Source organism: Musca autumnalis, unplaced genomic scaffold, assembly GCF_047663935.1.
Source record: "Musca autumnalis isolate F117 unplaced genomic scaffold, ASM4766393v1 scaffold_2, whole genome shotgun sequence".
Lineage (NCBI taxonomy): Eukaryota > Metazoa > Arthropoda > Insecta > Diptera > Muscidae > Musca > Musca autumnalis.
Genome location: NW_027411755.1, coordinates 210,825,289 through 210,850,254, shown reverse-complemented (window position 1 = coordinate 210,850,254; position 24,966 = coordinate 210,825,289). Strand labels below are relative to the sequence as shown.

Below are 24,966 nucleotides of genomic sequence, written 5' to 3'. Positions count from 1 at the left end.
AATAACGTAGCGGTTGAACAACGGAAGTAGTAGTAGTACTACATAAGTGGGTTTCATTACATTTTAGTTTGTGTGAACTAAATTTTCCTTTCCTGCTACAAAAATGTCTTTGCCATGCTAGATAACTCTTTGGTTTTGGTCATAAGTATTATATATTACATCTCTAATATTTGATAATTTAATTTTTACAATTATTGAAAAGAAGTTCCGTGGAGAGCGATTGTCCAGGGATAGTGGTATAGGGTATCCCATGGTCGGCTCCGTCCGACTATAGACTTTTCTTACTTGTTTTTTAATGTTTTATGGCCTACATAATCCACAAAATACTTTTGATAACTTGTCTTCATCCAAACTTATTAAACCCACTCTACATGGTAATAATATTTAGAAATCGTATTGGACCTCATCTCCTATTATGGTCATGTGTGAATTATTCCCATGTTAATAATCAATTCAATTCCACTTCCATTCACTTACCAAATCCCATAACACCAGTAATTGATCGGGTGGTAGGTGACCACTAAATGCACGCATAAGCCATTTGAACACAACACGGATTCTGAAAAACATGAAAATGTATCGAGAACGAAAAAAAGAACAATAGATAAGTTATTCGGTAAGTCCAAATAAGGTATACTATTAACTAACTTACGGCTGTATTTGTAATTCACGAAAATGTGACCATAGCTGTGGCTCATGGGTCTGAAGTAATTTCTCAAAAAGTAGACAAATACTGACGATACCCTAAATATAAGCAAGTCACATTAAAAATATTAAAGAAAAAATGATGTATTTTTACTAACAACTCACTTGCGGATGTGTATTAATGGTGGTTAAGCGATGACAATAACGTATGTAAAATGCCCGAAATGTAAAATATAAATTGATTGGTGAATCGAAAAGGTAACAGAATGGAGCAGCTGGAAATACAAATACAAAAAACGTTCACCTCATTACCAAAAATACTTTACATTATTAATATCCTCAGACGGAATAAGTTTAAACTAAAATCGTTTAAAATCTCAACGATTTCCAGAAATCTCTTTGAAATTTGAGAATTACTAATCGAACCCATATCCCCTAAAGGTTGTATTTGTTATTACATACCAAACATGCAGATACCATGAAACGGCACCACACCCGATGGCGGAGCCTCATAACTTTTACCCTTAATTGGATAATGTTCAAATTGTATCATTTGAGCTATCTCCGTGTCACGTGAAAAACACAACAGCACTTGATAGAGGACATCTTCAAATACAAAATATTGATCATCATTCGAGGCTGTCAATTGTATATCTTTGAATACCAGTTTATCGACAATGTGATCGGTTGCCAAAACATTGGCTTTTAAACGATTCCAATGTTCGATATCCTGCAAAGAAACATATGAAATTTACAAAAGGTATACAATGACGAATACCTACTTACAAAATTATTAACATGACTGCCCAAAACATAAGACCACAATGCTCCACGATATGGCGCGGGAGTATTTCCTTTACGCAGCAAATGTTGACATAGTGGAGCATGCTTTGATTCCAACACTCGTTGACATTGTAAATTCATATCCGTGGAACCAGCATAGGATTCGGTGCGCAATAAGTCACTGTAATGATTTCTCTGAAAAGATACAAAAACTTACGTAATTTAAAATATTATTTGAGGGATTTTTAAGAATATTTTGTCATGGGACCAAACATGGATTTTTAAGAATATCTTTGAGGGACTTTTTTAGAATAATTTTCAAGGAACCAATTTTTAAGAATAATTTTTGAGGAATTTTTCAGAACATGTTTTAAGTGAACAAAATGTGGTTTTTTAAGAATAATTTTGAGGGATTTTTAGAATATGTACATATTGTGTTAAGGGACCTAGCGTGGATTCTAAAAAGTATCTTTGAAGAATTTTTTAGAATATCTTAAAGTGTTCAAAAGATTTTTTAGATTTTTAGAATATGTTGTATGGTTATAGTTGACCTTTGGACTGAAGTTTTCTTTAAGTTTTAGTTTGGCTTGAGGTCAGTAAATTAAAAACATTTTATTTTGTTTTTAATAGTATTTTATTTTCCGATATTTCGGTTGTCTCCGACAACCATCATCAGGGATTTAATCTTTAAAAAGAACAAATTACATTTGCTATATAAAAAACATTAACAAAATTAGTTTTTAACACAATAATTACATTTGTTCTATTTTGCAGTCACTAGAAATAACTTCCTCATCAACAGACCTTTAGAACAAAAAACCGCGCTCGCAGCCCATTGTGCTCTTACAGGACACACTCCTAACTTTAAAAATGTGGACATTTTGACGCAAGAAAATAACTACAAGCGAAGATTTATGCTAGAAATGCTCCATATAATAAATGTTCCGGTAGAAAAACGGATGAATTACAAGACAGACACAGACCACTGTGCACAAATCTATAGAAACTTGATAGAAAAACATCAAAAAGTTTAGTTGGAGAATATTTGTGAAAAGATGAGGAAGTTATTTCTAGTGACTGCAAAATAGAACAAATGTAATTATTGTGTTAAAAACTAATTTTGTTAATGTTTTTTATATAGCAAATGTAATTTGTTCTTTTTAAAGATTAAATCCCTGATGATGGTTGTCGGAGACAACCGAAATATCGGAAAATAAAATACTATTAAAAACAAAATAAAATGTTTTTAATTTACTGACCTCAAGCCAAACTAAAACTTAAAGAAAACTTCAGTCCAAAGGTCAACTATAACCATACAACAAATTATAACACGGAAGGCACGCCGCAAAAAACAACAAAGTCATCATGCAGCTCTATAAAAATATTAAACAAAAATATAACAATAACACACAAAATATTATTAAACAATATGCCAAAAGTAACAGGCAATCAGCACGCATTAGGTCAACGACTACTTTCCTCATCAAGTGCAAGGAAGCAGGCATTATTCCAAATTTCATCTTCAACACAACCAAAAACGTATACAATATATTTGAAAACAACAACACAATACCAGTTAACATAAAAACTTCGTTAGACACACTCATTTTCAATTTCCACATGAAACTTCTCAAGCTTGTAATACAACAAAAACACAAGCAATCTAACATCACCAAAGAGATTCTAACCAACACGCAAGATCATCTTACTCACCTCTTAGATGGAGAGGACTTTAAATTACTCATAGAGAGTGAGAATACAATTCTTAATACACAAATCACAAAACAAAAAACAACTCACATCAACAAATTAAGTTCGTTAAAACAACAACACCTTCATCAACTCAACATTCAACACAACAAGGAGTGGTTCGTCAATATTACTAACACTGACGTACCTTCGAATGTTGAGTGGTTGCTCTCACTGGGACCGAAGTTCTCATTGCCAACTACCAAGACGACTTTCCCCTTATTCAACATAATCGCTGAAGGAGAGGATTGCATTCAATCATTAGAGAGCAAAGAACAACAAGAAAAAGCAAGAATCAATTTCATAACACTCATTAACGAACACTTGAGAAACACAACGATAGGAAAAAGAGACCGATTTATACTAAGCACAGTGGGCGAAACTACAAAATTTAAAAAGCAAAATAAACAAATATTAATACTTAACTCCGACAAGGGAGGAAAGACAGTAGCGATGCTCAAAACGGATTACGAATCAAAAATGGACACAATACTCATGGACATGTGCACATATAGGCGAATGAGAAAGGATCCGACCACTGGGTTACAGGAAAAAAACAATAAATTGGTCCAAAAATTATTGGATCTAAGCGTGATTAGTGAGACAGAGAAGAACAGGCTTTTAATGAAAACTTCAATTCCCCCAAAAATATATGGATTGCCAAAAATTCATAAAGAAGGAACTCCATTACGTCCAATCTGTTCCTTCATTAACTCTCCAACTTACGAGCTTTCCAAATATATGGCATCAATACTTCAAAACTTGACTAGAGAATCTACATATAACATAAAGGATGCTGTAGAATTCAAATCCAGAATTAATAATCAGCATATTGACGATAACGAAATATTAATATCCTTCGATGTCATATCGTTATTTCCAAGCATTCCTGTAAATTTGGCTATTAATGCAATAAAGGAAAAATGGTCTACTCTTCAGGAACACACGAATATTCCTATCAACCTATTTATAGCAATCCTGACACTGTGCATAAGGGATTCTCGATACTTTGTATACCGCGATAAAGTATACGAACAACTAAAAGGGATGCCAATGGGTTCTCCAATTTCTCCCATTATAGCCGACATAGTGATGGAGAAGCTACTTGACGACACAATGGAAAAACTAATTAGAAAACCAAGATTTCTTACAAAATATGTCGACGACATTTTTTGTATAATACAAAAGGACGAAGTTGAAAACACATTGGAGATTTTAAATCAGTACAACAAGCAATTGCGTTTCACCATGGAGTGTGAGTCCAACAACCAATTGCCATACCTGGATTCTTTAATCCATAGACAAGGTAATAAACTAGTACTAGACTGGTACCAAAAACCCACATCGTCGGGAAGATTAATCAACTTCTACTCCAAACACCCACGAAGAATCAAAATAAATACCGCAACAAACTTTATCCGCAGAGTATTAAACATAAGCGACAGACAATTTCATACCAAAAATATAGCAAAAATCAAAAACATTTTAAAAATGAATGACTTCCCCAATAAAACGGTGAAAGATCTCATCAACCAGGTTCGATGCAAAAGAGATAATATGGACCAAAAACCGCCAAAGATATATAAACGCGCGACATATGTTCCAGGCTTTTCAGAAAGATTTTCTCACTCCAATCTATATGACAAAGAGCACTTTCAATTGGCACTAAAAAGCACAAATACAAATAACAACTTTTTTAGCCGTACGAAGTCAAAAGTTCCTCCGGAAGACAAGTCTAACGTCGTTTATAAAGTGAAATGCAATGGTGACGGGTCCAACATATGCCATAAGGTATATGTTGGGACAACAAAATCAAAACTAAAAACTAGGTTAAGTGCACACAAGTCGGACCAGAAAGCCAAAAACAGACCTTTAGAACAAAAAACCGCGCTCGCAGCCCATTGTGCTCTTACAGGACACACTCCTAACTTTAAAAATGTGGACATTTTGACGCAAGAAAATAACTACAAGCGAAGATTTATGCTAGAAATGCTCCATATAATAAATGTTCCGGTAGAAAAACGGATGAATTACAAGACAGACACAGACCACTGTGCACAAATCTATAGAAACTTGATAGAAAAACATCAAAAAGTTTAGTTGGAGAATATTTGTGAAAAGATGAGGAAGTTATTTCTAGTGACTGCAAAATAGAACAAATGTAATTATTGTGTTAAAAACTAATTTTGTTAATGTTTTTTATATAGCAAATGTAATTTGTTCTTTTTAAAGATTAAATCCCTGATGATGGTTGTCGGAGACAACCGAAATATCGGAAAATAAAATACTATTAAAAACAAAATAAAATGTTTTTAATTTACTGACCTCAAGCCAAACTAAAACTTAAAGAAAAGATTTTTAGAATATTTTTGAGAGATTTTTAAGAAAATTTTGTTAAGGGTCCTAACATGGATTTTTAAGAATATTTTTAAAGTATTTTTAAGGATATTTTACAGGACCAAATGTGGATTTTTAAGAATATATTTGTGGGATTTTTTAGAATAATTTTTAAGGAACTAAATGTGGATTTTTAAGAATATTTTTTGAGCGATTTTTAAAAATATTTTGCTGAGGGATTTTGAAGAAGATTTTTGAGAGATTTTTTAAGGAACCAAATGTCAATTTTTAGGAATATTTTTGAGGGGTTTTTTAGAATATTTTTGAATGAACAAAGGTCGATTTTAAGAATATTTTTGTGGTATTTTTCGAATATTTTTATGGAACTTTTTAAGATTTTTAAAAATAATTTTTCAGAATATTTTTAAGTGACCAAATGTGAGTTTTTACGAAAAATTTTGAAGGATTTAAGGGACCTAGCGTGGATTCTAAAAAGTATCTTTAAGGAATTTTTTAGAATATCCTAAAGGGATTTTCAAGAATATTTTGCCAAGGAACCAAACGTGGATTTTAAAGAATGTTTTAGAAATTTTAATGTTTATAAGAAATATTTCTAGAATATTTTTAAGGGAACAAATGTGGATTCTTAAAAAATTATTTTGAAATTTTTGAGGGATATTTTTATAACGATTTTTTCAGGTATTTTTCGTGGGTTTTTAAGAAGGTTATTGTGAGTTTTTTAGAATATTTTTAAGGAACCAAATGTGGATTTTTAGGAATATTTTTGGGAATTTGTTTTTAATATTTGGTTAGGGACCAAACGTAGATTTTTAAGATTACTTTGAGAGATTTTTTTAGAATATTTTGTTAAGGGACCAAACGTGGATTTTTAAGGATATTTTTGAGGGATTTTTTAAGTATAGATTTTAAAGACAGTTTTGAGGAATTTTTTAGAATTTGGATTTTTAGCAATTTTTTATATTATTTGGTTAAGGAACCAAACGTGAATTTTTAAGAAAATTTTTGAGAGATATTTTAGAATATTTTTTATGAAACCAAATGTGGATTTTTAAGAATATTTTTCAGGGATTTTTTACAATATTTTTGAATGATCAAAAGTAGATTTTAAGAATATTTTTGAGGAATTTTTTAGACATTTTTTATGGAACCAAATGTGGATGGATTTTTTTGGATTTATACGAAGAACAGATTTTTTAGAATATTTTTTAAGGGGCCAAACGTGGATTTTTAGTAATATTTTTGGGGATTTTTTAATAACATTTGGTTAATTGACCAACGGATTTTAAAGAATATTTTTGAGAGATTTTTTAGAAAATTTTTTGAATGATCAAAAAATATTAAGAATATTATTCAGGAATTTTTTAGAACATTTCTTATGGAACCAAATGTGGTTGGATTTTTTCGTGGATTTTTACGAAGATTATTGAGGGATTATTTTAGAATATTTGTTTAAGGAAACAAATGTGGATTTTAGGAATATTTTTTATAATGTTCGGCTAAGGGACCAAACATAGATTTTTAAGAATATTTTTGAGAGATTTTTTAAGGAACCAAATGTGGATTTTTGGGAATTTTTTATAACATTTGGATAAGGGACGAAACTTAGATTTTTAAGAATAATTTTGAGAGATTTTTTAGAATATTTTTTGAATGATCAAAAGTAAATTTTATTAATATTTTACAGGAATTTTTTAGAATATTTTTTATGCAACCAAATGTGGATGGATTTTTTCGTGGATTTTTAAGAAGATTATTGAGTAATTTTTTTTAATATATTTTTTTAAGGAACCATATGTGGATTTTGGAATATTTTTTGTGATTTTTTATAATGTTCGGCAAAGGGACCAAACGTAGAGTTTTAAGAATATTTTTAAGAGATTTTTTTTATTCCTTTATTGTTCCACTTGGGAGCATAGGGCTTCTACAAGAAAATTATATCTTATTTTATCGATACATATGGGTTTGATTGATTTATTTATTCGTAGTAATTCATTTCGGATTGTTCTGCGCCATGTGTTTTTTGGACGTCCTGGACGTCGAGATCCTTGAGGGTTCATTTCTAGAGCCGCACGAGGAATGCTGGTCACCGGTTTTCTTAAAGTGTGCCCAATCCATCTCCACTTCCGTCTAGCGATTTGCTTTATAATAAACTCTTCTCTCGTCCTGATATGTAGATCTATGTTTGAGATAGCGTTTGGCCAAAATATGCCACAGATTATTCGGAGACATTTGTTGATGAATATTTGAAGTTTTTGGGCTACATTTTTTGATATGAGCCATGTTTCACTACCATAAAGAAGTGTTGACTTTACACATGAGTTGAAAATTTTTAATGTGGTGTTCTGGGATATTTGTGCTGCTCTCCAGATTTTATTTAAGCGGCCAAATGCTGATCTGGCTTTTTTCAGCCGGTTGTCGATGTCGTCGTCTACGCCGTTGTCAGTCGACATCATGCTGCCCAAATAACAAAAGCTTTTGACAAACTCGATATGGTGATTTGAAATCGTAAAGCTGCAATCGACCGAGTTGTTTATTCGCATTGCAAAAGTTTTGCCAATATTAACATCCAGGCCTGCTTGCCTTGTCAATGTAACTAGCTCATTCAATTTTTGTTGCATAACAGAGAATTTGTGGGATAGTAAGCAAATATCGTCCGCATACGCTAGATATTCTAGATGTTTGTGCATATCCCATATAATTCCTCTTTTCTTGTGGGACAGCTTCAACATAATTTCGTCTAGAACTACGGCGAATAGTAGTTGCGACAGTGGGGAACCCTGCTTAACCCCAGCATTGGTATAAAAGGGGTCACTAATGGTCCCGTTGTGACGCACGTGAAGGGCTGCGTTGTCGTACATTGCTTTGATTAAGCGGATTAGTTTCATCGGGGTCCCTTTATTTTTCAAAGCTTCCCATATAGCGTTTCTTTTTATTGAATCAAAAGCTTTTTTGAAGTCGATAAAGACGATGTATAGTGGTGATCGCCATTCAATGGACTGTTCAATGACAATACGAAGAGTGTTTGTTTGGTCTAAACAGCTTCTATGTGGCCTGAAGCCACCTTGCTCTTCTTGTAGTGATTGTTCGACACACTCCAACCTGTTATTTATTATAATTGCTAGTATTTTATATATTGTGTTCAGCAGTGTAGTACCCCTCCAATAATTGCAATCCTTGAGGTCATTTTTATACCCTCAGCATTTATGCTAACGAGGGTATATACACTTTCAAACGGGCAAAATGTGCCTCATCGAAATAATGGTTTTAGACCCCAAGTATGTTTAGACGAAATGTGTTTCAGACAATTTGGAGTCGTTCTAGCCATGTCCGTCCGTCTGTCTGTCTGTCCTGCTGGCTGGAGCGCACGATAACTCTCGAACGGATGAACCGATTCGGTTCAAATTTTGGCTTTCGTAATATTTTGTCCAAACTTAGTTTAAGTTCGAAGATGGGTTATATCGGTCCACTCGTTCCGGTACCTCCCCCACAAAATTTCGAAAATGTTCGGAAAATTTGTACGAACGATAACTCTTGAAGGAAGTAACCGGTTTGATCCATACTTTGCAAATCGTGAAATGTCTACCACACTTACATGAGGTTCCAATATGGACTCAATCGGTCCACTCCTTCGGGTACCTCCCACACAAAATTTCGGATAGGTTCAGTTTAGGACCTACTCGCGAATCGCTTTGATTTTTGTTTTAGAAAGTTGTATTCACTGCCCCCCATACGACGGTACAAGTTTCATCAGGAGCAAGTCCATACTTCCTCAGAAAATAGCCTGAAAGTTGCACAAAACCCATATGACACCGTGTGAGGTGGTTGGAGCGCAAGATAACTTTCGAACGGATCTGCCGATTCAATCCAAAATTTGGCCTTAGTAATATTTTGTCCAAAACTTAGTTTAAGCTCGAAGATAAGCCATATCGGTCCACTCCTTCAGGTACCTCCCCCACAAAAGTTCCAAAATGTTCGGAAAAATTGTTCGTACGGTAACTCTTGAAGGGAGTGGCCGAATTGGTCTATACTTTACACAACTTATAATATCTACCAGATATAGATCATGTTCAAATATGGACTATATTTGTCCACTCCATCCGGTACCTCTCACACAAAATTTCGGATAAGTTCACTTTAAGACCTCGAATCAGTCATATGCTGTGGCTGGAGATCCACTTCCATAACGGTTAATGTCGATCCATTCCTTTTAGTATCTCATCCGCAAAACTTTTGATCTTTAATCCTAATCAACATTTTTGTCGGTTCAAACGCCCAAAATTTTTAAAAACCCCTAATTACATACGTATTTTGGGAAAAAATTGTTTCAATATACACAGGCTGAGGGTATATCTCTGTCGGTAAAGCCGACTGATACTTTTTTACTTGTTTAAGAATATTTTAAGAATACCTTGGGTGACGTAAGGGATGAATGATACCAAGGAACGGTCTTGACCGGCTTTAACATGGCAAAGCCCAGGACTTATCTTGGTCCCTCATTCATCTCAAGTGGACACTGATCTCCCCGTGGTGTCACCTGGGGATCTGCCTTTAAAGGTAGTGAGCTAACATGTGCCGCGCGTTCACCCATAAGAACAATAAAAACTTGGGTTGGGGGTTGAGCTAGTAACTCACCCCGTCAAAACAGCTAACTATGAAAAAACAAAGAAAAAGAAGAAAAACAAACGCCTCTAAAGTTGACGACCCCCGCAAACGTATTAAGGACCATGATCTGCGAATCTGCACCTGGAATGTCAGGACTCTTTAAAGAGTAGGTGCAGTTTACGTATTGGCGGATGTACTTGACAAGTACAATGCTGATATTATCGCCTTACTCCGGTTGATGAGAGAATTGCCACAATCCGTATAAAAGCAAAGTTTTTTAACGTCAGTCTCATCTGCGCCCATGCTCCGACCGAAGAGAAAGACGAACAGACCAAGGATATATTCTACGAGCGCCTAGAGAGAGTATATGACCGCTGCCCTGGCCATGACATTAAGATTGTTCTAGAAGATTTTAATGCTAAAATTGGAAATTCAGACTTCATGAGGTAACATCCGTCAACGGAATGAGGCTGATTGATTTTGCAGCGGCAAAGACATGGTAGTGAGCAGCACCAGATTCCCACACTTCGACATACACAAGGCTACGTGGCACAGTGTCACGACCGTGGCCAAAAATGGTAAAAACTAAATATTTCGTTGAACAAATTTATTGATGGGGAGTGATAGAAAACATATTAATTAAGAAGAATCTGAATTTTGATACTGATACGTGAAGTAGTTTTTGCTATATGAGGATTTAAATCCAACAATTTTAGTTAATACGTATTTTTGTGTGTTTTTTTCTAAAATTAATAAATTATATTATGCGTTAATATTTAAAATTTAAAAGTAACGGTCGCTGCAGAAATGGTTCCTAAGTTCTCTTGGGATGTAATAAACTTGGCTACACCTTTGTTTGCATATATTTTTTGCTGTATGAGTAGAAAAAAGTGAGTACTTCAAATATATAAAGGTCCCAGCTGCAGAGGTTTGCAGACGAATGTGTCACTTCTCTTTTTCAGCGACCACCTCACTGAGAGGATACCCCCTTTTTTAACAAATCGTTTTGCGGTGTTGGCTATAGCCCGAAAACGAATGAACCGATCATCATATATTTCTGTGGACTTATTAAGTACCTAATAGTCTTGCTTTAAAACGAGAGAATTTTTAAAAATATAAATTTTTAAAAAAAATTGTGAACAGCGAAAATCAAAATTCGATTTTTTACAAAAAATTTACCGTTTTTTGACCACTAATCGGTTAAAAAATTTTTTAAAGGAAATTTCTCATATATAAAGACAAGAGTTTGATATATTCAATATGCTCACAAACAATATGAAGACTAAACACCAAATTTCAGTCATATCGGGTGGATATTGAGGCCACAACACTCAAAACACCGAAAATGAGGAGACACGGTTCTATGGGGGCTATAGGAAGACGAGGACCTATACCGACATATTTCTGGTGGAAGGTTATAAGTCCCCCAACGGAGACTTAATACCAATTTTCAGCCATTTCGGTGTGATAATCAGGCTAAAACCTCCAAAATACCGAAAATCGGGAGGTACCGTCCTATGGGGGCTATATGAAGGCGTGGACCTATGCAGACAAATTTCATGGTGAAGGTATAATGCCCCCTGCGAAGACTAAATACCAAATTTCAGCAATTTCGGTGTAATAATGAGGCTAAAATCTTCAAAATACCGATAATCGGGAGGTACCGTTATATGGGAGCTATATCAAAACGTGGACCTTAGCCCACAATTCTCTGTTGGAATGTTTGATACCTCTGCCGAAGACTAACCACAAAAATTTAATACTTTCGGTTGGTCATTGTGTCTTAAACATTCAAAATACCGAAAATCGGGAGGTACGGTTCTATGGGGGCTATATCAAAACGTGGACCGACCAACCCAAATTTTTGTCCTGAAGATTGTAAGTCAATAATAGGTACGTGTACCAAAATTGATGCACCTACAACAACTCCTTCTATATTTGGCCACAGTTAATATGAACTCGCGACATAGTGCGTGGTTATCCCCGGATGGGAAAACAAAAAATCAGATTGATCATGTTGTGATAGATGGAAGACACTCGTACAGTGTGTTAGATGTCCGATCGATTCGAGGTGCGAACATCGATTCGGACCATTTCCTTGTAGCAGCCAAGGTACGCACTCGTCTTAATGTTGCGGCAAAAGTGCGATCTAACACAGGACGGAAGCTGGATGTCGAGAAGCTGCAAACACAACAGACAGCACAAGCCTACTCCGCTCAACTGACTCGCATGCTGGAAAACAGCACTACTTGTCCCGATAATGTAGAAGCACGTTGGCAAAGAATAGCCCACTCCCTTCAGACTGCCGCAAAGACCATACTTGGGTACCAAAAACCTCCACCTAAAAATTTATGATCAGGAGTGTAGAGTAGAGCAACACTGCATTCAGTAGCAACACGAAGAACGAAAGAAACTTATCGGGAGAAGAGGAGAGAGGAAAAGCGTATATTCAGGAGAAAAAATAAGGAGCAAGAAAAACGTGAGCGTGAGCGTGAGAAACTCGAGATGTTCAGGATCAGAATGAAGTCCGAAAATTTTACCAGAGTGTAAAACACCAGACTGAAGGATATGGTGCAGGCACATTCTCCTGCAAAGATGACCAAGGGAATGTGGTAACTGATATAGATAGCGTACTGAGGATATGGAAGGAACACTTTATGAAGCTTTTGGTATCGAATATGGATGGCGATGAAGATATCCCAGAACCAATCGTAAATGACAATGCTGAATGTCTACCACCTAGACAAAGCGAGGTTACGACAGCCATTAATCGGCTGAAAAACAATAAGGCAGCAGAAGCTGATGGACTTCCCGCCGAATTGTTCAAGACCGGTGGCGAAATGCTGGTAAGGAGTATGCATCAGCTAATTTGCGAAATGTGGCAGGAAGAAAGCATACCCAACGATTGGAACCTCAGCCTATTATGTCCCGTACATAAGAAAGGAGACAAAACGGTTTGTGCAAATTACCGAGGTATAAGTCTCCTTACCATCGCATATAAAGTGTTGTCGAGCATACTGTGTGAACGGTTACAACCCATGGTCAATGAAATAATCGGGTCATACCAATACGGTTTTAGACCTCGTAACTCGACAATTGACCAAATCTTCACACTGCGCCAAATATTGGAGAAGACCCACGAAAGACAGATCGACACATACCACCTATAAGGCCGCGTTCGATAGCCCAATTAGAGCAAAGGTGTTTCAAGCCATGTCTGAGTTTGGCATCCCTGCAAAACTAATTTGACTATGCAGGATGACATTAGCTGACACAAGATCAGCGGTTTAAATAGGAAAGAACCTCTCCAAGCCTTTCAACACAAAACGAGGTTTCAGACAAGGTGACAGTCTATCGTGTGACCTATTTAATATCCTACTGGAAAAGGTCATACGAGATGCGAATATATATACTGCCAGAGACAAAAACAGCACGATATACAACAAAGAAGTAATGTTGCTTGCATACGCAGATGACATGGACATAATAGGTAGATCAGCGCGAGCCGTAACAGCCACCTTTGCAAAAATTGAAAAAGATTCTGCCAAAGTGGGTCTGACAGTCAACGGCGATAAGACGAAGTTTATGCTATCAACACGCAAGTCGTCCAGTAGACTCGGACCAACTGTGGATGTTGATAACACTATGCAACACTGAAAATGCAAACAACTTCTAGTATACATTTTTTGAAAGAACATATTTAGACTACAAAAACCCTAGTAGGGTTTTGTCCTGTCAGATCCAGTTCGGATTTTATGGCCTCATCTAAACCGGGCTAAATCTACACTTTTTTGCATTAATCAGTCCTTTATCTCAGAAACGAATAGGAATTTGGCCTTGCTGTCTTCGGCAATATTGTAGCCCTAAACTAGTAGAACTTATCTTTTGAAAAGACTACATAAGAAAAGCTCCATCTAGGGCATCAAAATCTATAAAATATAGAAAATTTTACATAATTGCTGAAATTCTGGTCAGTATCGGCTAAAATATTGGGAGTTGAGCCAAGTAACCTTTTGCAGAAATCTTCCAAATAAAGTTCTCAACAATTCTTTAGAACATTCTGAAACTCTAAAATGCTTACTTCATGTTGTTTCAGCGGTATTTTGCATCATATCTTTTACAACACGTATTTCAAACACAGTTCACACCAACATTTTATTCTCGCATTTCGGATTTCACTACATTATTGACATTTTTATTAAATCGTCGTTGAAAAATGTACTGAAAACAACGGCATAGAGGCATTTTACAAAAATGACATGTTCTGAAGAGTTGTGTATTACATTCCGGGGAGTATTTTTCAAAAAGAAAATATTTAGAAATAATTAACGGTTTTGGAGATACGGTGCGAAATGTATAAAGATTGTGTAATTTTGCATATATTTTGAAAATTGAGGCAATAAATGTAGTTTTTCGAGTTCATTATTTTTCCAAATATTTTATTCTTGTCCTTATCTACAAATTTGCTTCAGACGCCAGAAGAAGATTCGCATTGATTTCGGAGATATAGCCCCGAATTTCTTTAAAAACTCTATATTTAACCATGTTTAGATGGGACCATAAAATCCGAGCTGGATCTAACACAACAAAACCCAACTAGGGTTTCTTGTCGTTTGGGTCTGTATTTTCAAAAAATCCTCAGTTTGAATTGTTTGCACAAGATCAACTTAAAAATGTTGCACAGTGTAATTATAAATTTGATATAGTAAACGACTTTATCCATAAACCGCCATAAATGAAACCAACAATATAAGCCTTGAAATAAAGAGAAGAATAATATTGGCCAACAGATGCTACTTTGGTCTAAATAAACAGTTTATAAGCAAAACCACCTCTCGTCAAACAAAACTTACACTTTACCGGACACTGATACTACCCGTTCTTATGTATGGATCTGAAGCATGGGTACTTGTGAAAGCAGATGAGTCAGAACTTGGTGTGTTTGAGAGAAAAATTCTTCGAAAGATTTATGGACCAATATGCGTTGAAGGTGAATACCGACGTCGTATGAACCACGAGCTATACCAGCCGACCGACATCGATATAGTAAAACGTATCGAACTACAACGATTGCGTTGGCTTGGTCATGTCAGCAGGATGGATAAAGATGCCCCCGCCAAAAAGGCATTTGAATACCAGCCACTCGACGGTATACGCCCCAAGGGAAGGCCAAACCTCCGATGGAAAGACCAAGTTGAAGAAGATATCACAAAACATGGCGTCCATAATTGGAGAAGTAAGGCAAAAGATCGGTGCGTTTGGAAATCTATTCTTAGTTCGGATTATGGAACAAGACATTCTGCTTAGAATAAAAGCCATCTAAGTAAGTATGTATTTTAAGAATACCGACTATAGTGATGACCTTCAGCCAAACCATCATCTACCAAAAGATTTTTTAGAATATTTTGTTAAGGGACAAACGTGGATTTTTAAGAATATTATTGAGGGATTTTTTAGAATATTTTTTATGTAACCAAATGTGGATGGATTTGTATGAAGATCATTAATTTATTTTTAATTTTTCAGGAACCAATTGTGGATTTTAGGAATATTTTTTGGGATTTTTTTATAATGTTCGGCTAAGAGACCAAACGTAGATTTTTAAGAATATTTTTGTGAGATTTTTTTAGAATATGTTGTTAAGGGCCAAATGCGGATTTTGAAGATAATTTATTAAGGGATTTTTTAGAATATTTTTGAATGATCAAAAGTAGATTTTAAAAATATTTTTGAGGAATTTTTTAGAAAACCAAATGTGGATTTTTAAGAATATTTTGTTAAGGATTTTTAAAAATATTTTGCTAAGGGACCAAATGTATATTTTTAAATTTTGCTTGAAGGATTTTTAAAATATTTTTAAGGAACCAATTGTGGATTTTTTTAATATTTTTTGAGTTTTTTTTTTAAGAAAATTTTGTAAGAACCCAAACGTGGATTTATAAGAATATTTTTTGTCTGGACCAAACGTGGATTTATAAAAATATTTTTTGCTGGACCAAACGTGGATTTTTAAGAATATTTTTTTCTGGACCAATCTTGGATTTTTTACAATATTGTTTTTGAACCAAACGTGGATTTTTAAGAATATTTTTTTCATGGATTTAAACTTATTGTGGTGTGTGTTCCCATAAAAAATGGTAAAACAGTATTTTTTTTTCAAAATTAGGGAAATCTTTTCACAGTACTTTTAGCCCAAGTTTTCTTATAGTCTACATGCTGAGCGTATTTAATTGTGGGGAAAGCAGATTATTTTTTTTTACTAGTTTTAAAAATATACTCACCAATTCAAAGAGATTTTTCACTGGCAACGATATGTGTGAGAATTCCCATTTCGGCACTTGTCTGTAAACAAAAATTTAAAGAATGGAAAACGCATTTTCATATTATTATTTGAATCTATGACAGTTTTGACATTACACAAACTCTGTATTTTCCACAGCCTTTGTTGGACCTTTAAGGGACAGTAAAACATCTAATATATCCTTGGGTGCATAGACCGGTCTATAGTTGGCTAAATCTAGAATAAATTTAAACATACAGTCGATAGTTAATTTATATAGTTATATTAGACTGAATATCGAACCACAAGGGCCTTTAAATGTGAATTAAAAATCCGGTGTATTAAGTAATATAACGTTGATTGAGATCTAAAAACTTCTCCTTACCAATTGTGTAATTACTCAATTCATCCCATTTGGAAAGTAATTCATCTCTATCAGTTGATATTCTCGGCTGACCCTGTGATGCCATCTTCAGTTCAGAACACATTGCATTTAAACTTTTGCGTACTCGACGATCCCATTGTACACCGGCACGTTTCAGATAGGCCAATGGATCATGCTGAATGTAAAGAAAGAATGAAGGATAAATCTTATAAAAGTGGTGAAAAGCTCGATTTTGCCAAATACCGATACAACATTCGTTTAAGTAAATCGAAACAAAATATGCCTTAAGGTCTTTTATACAACATAGCAGACGCTTTGAGATCTTCTACAGACAACAGCTGACCGCTAGAGATATTCTAGAGACAACAGAAGATGTCCTGAAGCCTGAAGTCTTTCATAATCAAACGAAGACCCTTTGCGGTCTTTAATATACAACAAATCTCTTACTTTTGAAAACAGTAGATCTCATGAGGAATTCTGTAGACAACAGATGACCTCACGAGGTATTCTATTCTTGAGGTATTCTATAGCAACACCTTGAGGTATTCCTAAGACAACAGAAAATCTCCTGAGGCCCCATAAGATCTCTCGAGGTGTTTTATAGGCAACAAAACTCCTAGTGTGGTCGTCCAAAGACAACAGAAGTCCCCTTGACGTCTTCTATAGACAATAAAAGACCTATTGATGCCTTTAGGTATTCTATACACAATAGATAGCCTCTAGAGCCATTCTTTAAACAAAATATGACCTCTTGTGGTCTTTCATAGATAATATAAGCCGTTTAGAGGTCTCCCATAGACATAATAAGACTTCTTGAGGTCTTTCATAGTTAAAATAAAACTCCTGAGGTTTTCGACAGACAACAGGATACCTCTTGAGGTTTTCTATAGAAATTAGAAGATCTTCTGCTGTTTTCTATTCACAAACAGAGCTTTTGAGTTTTGGGGTCTTCCATAGACAAGAAAAGACCTTCTGAGGTCTCCCATAGATAACAAAAGATCTAATGAGGTTTTCTATAGACAACAGAAGACCTCCTGAGGTCTTCCATAGACGTCAGAAAACCTCTAAACAACAGTAGACTTCTCGAGATCTTCTTACTTACTTACTTAGCTGGCCCATTACAGAAAATTTGTTCCATAGACCGAACTAAGAAAAGATCTCCAATTCTCTCTGTTTCGTGCTTCGCTTTTTGGAATACCGCGCCTTGTCATCTCATCATTTACTTGTTTGCTCCATCTATTCTTTGGCCTGTTTCACAAGATGAGGCTTTGTTTTTAAACTGCTTACTTAAACCAAAGTAGCATCTGTTGGCCAATACAATTCTATTTTTTTTATTCACAACTGATGTCGTTTGTTGTGTTTACGGCAGTGCCGTTGTATACGAAGTCTTTTACTACCTCAAAATTATAGGAACCAACTTCAACAGTTGGTCCGATCTCAATGGACGCATTGCGCGTCGACAACATCAGCTTGGTCTTCTCTCCGTTTACCGCCAGACCCACTTTAGCAGATTCTCCTTCGACCTTCATAAAGGTATCGGTTACTTCTTTTACTGATCGCCCCATGATGTCTATATCATCAGCATAAGCAAGTAACATGTGGCTATTGGTGTAGATTGTGCCACTTCTTTTGACGTTTGCCTCTCGTATAACCATTTCTAGCAGGATGTTGAAAAGGTCACACGAAAGGCTGTCTCCTTGCCTGAAACCTCTTTTGGTAAAAAAAACTCTTCGGAGAGGTTCTTTCCTATTTTAACTGAAGATCTTGTGTCAGTTAGAGTCATTTTACAAAGCCGAATGAGCTTTGCGGGGATACCAAATTCAGACATTGCTTGGAATACCTTTGAACGTAGCGGGCTGTCGAAGGCTGCTTTTTAATCGACAAAAAAGAGGTAGGTGTCGATCTGCATCTCTTGGGTCTTCTCCAGGATTTGGCGCAGGGTAAATATCTGGTCAATGGTGGACTTGCCAGGTCTAAAGCCACATTGGTATGGTCCAATTATTTCGTTGACCATGGGCTTAAGTCGTTCGCACAATATCCCTGACACTATCTTGTATGCGATAGGGAGAAGACTTATGCCCCTATAGTTGGAGCATAAAGTCTTATCTCCTTTCTTATGGACGGGACACAGGATGTTCAGGTTCCAATCGTCGGGTACGCGGTCTTTCTGCCAGATGGAGCTAACTAGCTAATGCATACACCTTATCAGCGTGTCGCCTCCTGTTTTAAACAGCTCGGCTGGTAGGCCATCAGCTCCTGCTGCCTTATTATTCTTCAGCCCGTTTATTGCTGTCTTTACCTCATCTTGGCCGGGTGGTATACATTCAATACCATCTTCTTGGATTGTATCTGTGGTATCATCGTCTTCGCTACTATTGGATACCAGCAGATTGGAGAAATGTTCCTTCCATATCCTGAGCACGCTATCTGTATCTGTTACCAGATTACCTTGCTGGTCTCTACAGGAGGATGTGCCTGTACCAAAGCCATCTGTTTGATGTTTCACTCTTTGGTAAAATTTTCGGACTTAATTCTGTCTCATGTACAGCGATTTGTTCACACTCCCGCTTTTCCATCTCTCTTTCCTGCGGAAAAGACGTTTCTCCTCTCTCCTTTTCTCCCGATACCTCTCTCTTGCGCTACGCGTTGCTACTGATTGTAAAGTAGCCCTATATTCCGCATTTTTCTCTTCGGTAGCAGCACGACACTCCTGGTCATACCATGGATTCCTTGGTGGAGGTCTCTGGTATTTTGCGGCTGTTTGCATGGAGTGGGCAATGTTTTGTCATTGTCCTGATATGTTATCGGGACGAGGACTGCTTTGATTAAGCAGTTGGGTCAATTGAGTGGAATATGCTGTGGCTATCTGTTGTGATTGCAGCTTACCGATGTCCAACTTCCGTGTTGTGTCTATTCGCACTTTGTTTGCTACTTTTAAACTGGTATGTACCTTTGCCGCAACAAGGTAGTGGTCCGAGTCTATGTTGCGCCTCGGAACGATCGTACATCCAACACGCTTGATGCATGTCTTCCATCTATCACAACGTGATCAATTTGATTTCTTGTTCTTTGATCTGGCGACAGCCAGATGCCCTTATGAATATCGAGATGATTAAATCTGGTACTGCTAACTACCATGTTTCTTGCAGCTGCAAAGTCTATCAGCCTCATACCATTGTCAGATGTTTCACTATGGAGACTGAATTTCCCGACTGTTGGGCCAAAGATATTCTCCCTTCCAATTTTGTCATTAAAATCGCCTAGTATAATTTTAATGTCATGGGCAGGGCAACGGTCATAAGTTTCTTCTAAGCGCTCGTAAAAAATATCTTTGGTCTGTTCGTCCTTGTCTTCAGTGGGAGCATGAGCGCAAATAAAGCTGATGTTGAAGAATTTTGCTTTTAATCGAATTGCAGCGAGTCTTTCATTCACTGGGGTGAAGCTGGAGACCAGATGTTTTAACCTCCGACCAACTAGAAATGCGCAACCAAACGCATGCTTTGTGTCATGGCAGCTATAATACAGTGCGTCACCTTTAGGTGTTGTTGTGACGCCTTTCCCGTTCCATCGTATTTCCTGTATGGCAGTAATGTCGGCCTTGTACTTTTCAAGTACATCTGCCAATGCGTAAACTGCACCTTCTCTATAAAGAGTGCGAACATTCCAGGTGCAGATTCGCAGATCATGGGGGTCGTCAACTTTTGAGGGATTTGTTTTTCTTTTCTTTCGTTTTTTCATAGTAGGCTGTTTTTCTAGGGGAGGGTTACTAACCCGACCCCCGAACCCAAGTTTTTAACTTTCTTATGGAAGAACGCGCGGCACATGTTAGCTCACTACCTTTAACGGGTGTTAAAGGCAGTTCCCCAGGTGACACCACGTGGAGGTCAGTGTCCACTTGAGATGAAAGAGGGACCAAGATAAATCCTGGGCTTTGCCATGTTAAAGCCGGTCTGGACCGTTGATTGGTATCTTCCATCCCCTACGTCACCCCTCGAGATCTTCTAAAGATAACGAAATACGTTCTTTAGGCAGCAGAAGACTCGCTGAGGTCTTCGGTAGATAATATGAGAACATTTGAATTCTGTAGACAACACAAGACCTCTAAAGGTATTCCTCAGACAGTTTTCTGTTGTCTTCCATAGACAACAGAAAACCTCCTGAAGTCTTCTAAACAACAGTAGGACTTCTCGAGATCTTCTTAAGATAACGAAAGACCTTCTTTAGACAACATAGGACTCGCTGAGGTGTTCTGTAGGCAATAGGAGACCTGTTGAGTTCTGTAGACAACAGAAGACCTCTAGAGGTATTCAGACATCAGGAAGCCTTACATAGACAAAAGAAAACCGCTTAAGGTCTTACAAAACAACAGAAGACTTCTTGTGTTCTTCCATGGACCTCTAGAGGTATTCCTCAGACAACAGAAGACCGCTTGAGGCCAGAAGACTCGCTGAGGTCTTCTGTATGAGTTGAGTTCTGTAGACAACAGAAGACCTCTAGAGGTATTCCTCAGACAACAGAAGACATCAGGTCTCTCGAGGTCTTCATGGACAAAATAAATCCTCTTGAGGTCTTCTATAGAAAACAGAAAACCTCTTAATGTCTTCTGTATACAAAAGAAGATCTTCTGAGACCTCCCATAGGTCTTCCATAAAAAAAAACAGAAGACCTCCTGAGGTCTTCCATAGACAGCAGAAAACCTCTTAAGTCTTCTAAACAACAGTAGATTTCTCGAAGATCTTCTGAGACCTTCCCTAGGCCTTCCATAAAAACATACGACCTCTTGAGGTATTCTATAAATAAAATAAAACGTCTGGATGTCTTCCACAGACAACAGAAGACTTCTTATATCCTTCCATGGACCAAAGATATCCTTTTGAGGTCTTCTATAGACAACAGAATACCTCTTGATGTTTTCTGTATACAAAAGAAGATCTTCTGAGGCCTTCCACAGGGTTTCCATAGTCTGTAAACAAAAGAAAACGTGTTGATGTCTTCCACAGACAACAGAAGACTTCTTGCGTTCTTTTATAGACAACAGCAGACTTTTTGAGGTCTTCTATAGACAGAAAAAGACCTTTCAAGGTCTTTTATAGACAGAAGACCTCTTGCGTTCTTCTATAGACAGAAGAAGACCTCTCAAGGTCTTCAAAATGCAAGATAAGGCCTCTTGAGATCTTCTATAGACAACAGAAGACTTCTTGAGGTTTTATATAGGCAACAGAAGACCCCTTGAGGTCTTCTATAGACAACTAAAGTCTTTTAGAGGTATTCCTCAGACAACAGGAGACCTTTTGAGGCCTTCCATGGACAAAAGAAATCCTCTTGAGGTCTGCTAAAGGCAACAGACGATCTTGTGAGGCATTCCTCGATTTCCTGAGGCCTTCTATAGAAAAAAGAAAACCTATTGAAATCTTCTATAGATAACAGAAGACCGCTTTAAATCCTCAAAAGAAAACAAACATTCCTTGAGGTATTCTGTAGACCACAAAATACCTCTTGAGGCGTTCTATAACCAACAGAAGATGCCTTTTTCTGTTCTTTAGACAAAAGAAATACGTCATAGAGTATTGACCTCAATAGAAAACAAATTTATGTATTTTTTATACAACAGAGAAACCCTTGAAGACCTCTTGAGGTCTTCTGTTGACAATAGAAAACCTTTTGAGATCTGTTTTAGGCAACAGATGATTTCTAGAGGTATTCCTCAGACCACAGAAGATGCCTTCAGATCTTCTCATGAGGACTTCTGTAGACAACAGTAGAGCGATTCTGTAAGTCATTTGTTGTTTACCCACAAAAATCGTTAAAATTAAAACACAAAATTATGAATGAGAAGTATAAGAAATTTGACATCACTGTTGCTATCGGTAGATCTTAGCGACAACTTTATTTTCGTCGCAAACTTACCGAAAATATCGGTAATATTAAACGTTATTAACATATACAAATTTCCACTTACCGACGATTGTCGGTAATTCTGTCGTTAACTAGTTACAGAATCGCGCTACTGAAGACCTGTTGGGGTCTTCCACACACTACAGAAAAATCGGTAAAATTGAAAGGCTTATAATTTCGCTAATTAACGAAATTTGTCGGTCCTACAATCCTACCGATTGCAACAGTGTTGTCTACTTTTATTTGTACTTATCACTTAAAATTTTGCGTTTTCTTTTTACCGCTTTTTGTTGGTAAGAAAAAAAGGAGGTACAGAATTGCACAACATATGACCTTTTGAATTATTCTACGGGCAGGTAGGTGTTCTTCATACTACAAGAGACCATTTTAGGTTTTCCATTGGTAACAAAAGATCTAAAAAAAACCTACTGAACAAGTAAAAAATTCGTACTCAGAATTTACCATATTAATTTGTGACGGTTTCTCCTCTGGCTTCAGTTTGCTGCGCACCAAATGAAATATTATATTGCGTATTTCAGTTTCCAAACCGGCATTTTTAATTGCCTCCTCTAGAGTGTTGCACATATCATTACGATCCACAGTGGGACTGCAAACTAATTTCTATTAAATAAGAAAAATAAGTAAAACAACATAATTATGTATGTTTCCCAACTCAATCCATACAAACCTGAACATTTTCATATAATGGTTCATAATTTTTCAGCGTTTTTATGGTGTTGATTAGCTTGGCTGCCGTATGATGTATGCTGGCATCTTGTAGTTCCTCCATGGTGTTTCTATGTTTCTCTATAGATTCCGTGATAATTTATTGCAATGTCAATCATTCATTTGAAATGAAGGCAGAATTAAATTTTCTTGATGAGATTTTCTCCATTCACCCACATAAATTATCCGACATTCAGACTGTTAGTTTGTTATGTTTTCGATTATTATTTAGATTTCCGTAATTCTTTTTTCTTTTAAAAACAACAACAAATCCAAATAAAAAATAATAAACTTTTCAAAATATATGATTGCTATTTCCTTTCTAATTGAGTAATCAGTATTTTTAGTATTTTTTGAAGGGATTGATTTGTTGATTTGTTTATAGACTACTTGAAGTTCGTTTCCCGGGCGACTAACTTCTTAGCACTGCATGGCAACTTCATACATGTTTTGATATGTTGTTGGCAATACCAAAGATTTGTGTTGCGACCTATTGAGTAAATATAAAATATAATAATAATAAAAATTTAAAAATATAAAAATTAACATTTAAAATATAAAATATAGAATATAAAATATCAAAAATAAAATATAAACTGTAAGATATAAAATATAAAACATAAAATATAGAATATAAAATACTTACTTAGCTGGCCCATTACAGAACATTTGTTCCATAGACTGAACTAAGAAAAGATCTCCAATTCTCTCTGTTTCGTGCTTCGCTTTTTGGAATACCGCGCCTTGTCATCTCTTCATCCACTTGTTCGCGCCATCTATTCTTTGGCCTGCCAATTCTGCGTGCACCGCCATGTGGATCGAATTTATACGCCTTTTTAGCGGGTTCATCATCGCGCATTCTTATTATATGGCCTAGCCAACGCAATCGCTGCACCTCGATACGTTTAACTATACACGGTGCTCTTGAATTAAATTTAAATGGAAGGTGCTTACACCTGGGAAGTTTTTGCGGATTCTGAATCTACAATGTTCATAGATGAGAAAAATCAAAAAACAAAAAAAAAAAATCGGAGCGCTTTTTAAATAAATCGCGATGCAAGTTGACATTTTCAGGGGTTGTTTAGGTTTTCACGGTTTTGCTTAGAAACCCCAAGTTTTATCAAAATGAGACTGAAGAAAATGTTGTAGCTATGAAAATTCTCTACAAGATTGACCATTACGGTATTTTCGTAGGTTTTACCATTTTTGAGATATTGAAGTTCAAATTGGGACAATGCACTGACTGTATCGCCCCCTTATAAAACAATGTCATGAAGGGTGCGTCTTAACTAACTTTTAATGAAAACCGCTTACACAGGGGAAGTTTTTGTGAATTCTGAAACAGCAATGTTTATAGATGAGAAAAATCCAAAAAAAAAAGAAAAAAATCGGTGTAAGGATTTTTAAATAAATCGCGATCAAAATTCACATTTTTATGTTTTTTTTAGGTTTTCACGATTTTGTATGGAAACCGCAAGTCCAATCGAAATGGAGCTAAAGAAAATGTGGTAGCTGTGAAAATTCTACAGGATTGACGTTTATG

At 36.1% G+C, this 24,966-nt stretch overlaps 1 protein-coding gene across 2 annotated transcripts in view; it reads right to left on the bottom strand.

Annotated features, from left to right (window-relative positions):
• Positions 1 to 23,787, bottom strand: part of LOC141395212 (TBC1 domain family member 19) — a 29,999-nt gene extending 6,212 nt beyond the window's left edge. The window contains exons 1-10 of one of the 2 annotated variants that reach the window (XM_073970756.1): positions 23,386 to 23,787; positions 23,160 to 23,318; positions 16,803 to 16,977; positions 16,555 to 16,654; positions 16,419 to 16,479; positions 1,432 to 1,623; positions 1,108 to 1,375; positions 811 to 920; positions 653 to 744; positions 478 to 559 (exon numbers count right to left, since the gene is read on the bottom strand). In XM_073970756.1, coding sequence (XP_073826857.1) covers positions 478 to 559; positions 653 to 744; positions 811 to 920; positions 1,108 to 1,375; positions 1,432 to 1,623; positions 16,419 to 16,479; positions 16,555 to 16,654; positions 16,803 to 16,977; positions 23,160 to 23,318; positions 23,386 to 23,487 — 1,341 coding nt within the window. In that variant the 5' untranslated portion in view covers positions 23,488 to 23,787. The remainder of the gene's footprint in view (positions 1 to 477; positions 560 to 652; positions 745 to 810; positions 921 to 1,107; positions 1,376 to 1,431; positions 1,624 to 16,418; positions 16,480 to 16,554; positions 16,655 to 16,802; positions 16,978 to 23,159; positions 23,319 to 23,385) is intronic. The other variant, XM_073970757.1, reaches the window with a different exon arrangement.
• Positions 23,788 to 24,966: the final 1,179 nt, after the last annotated feature.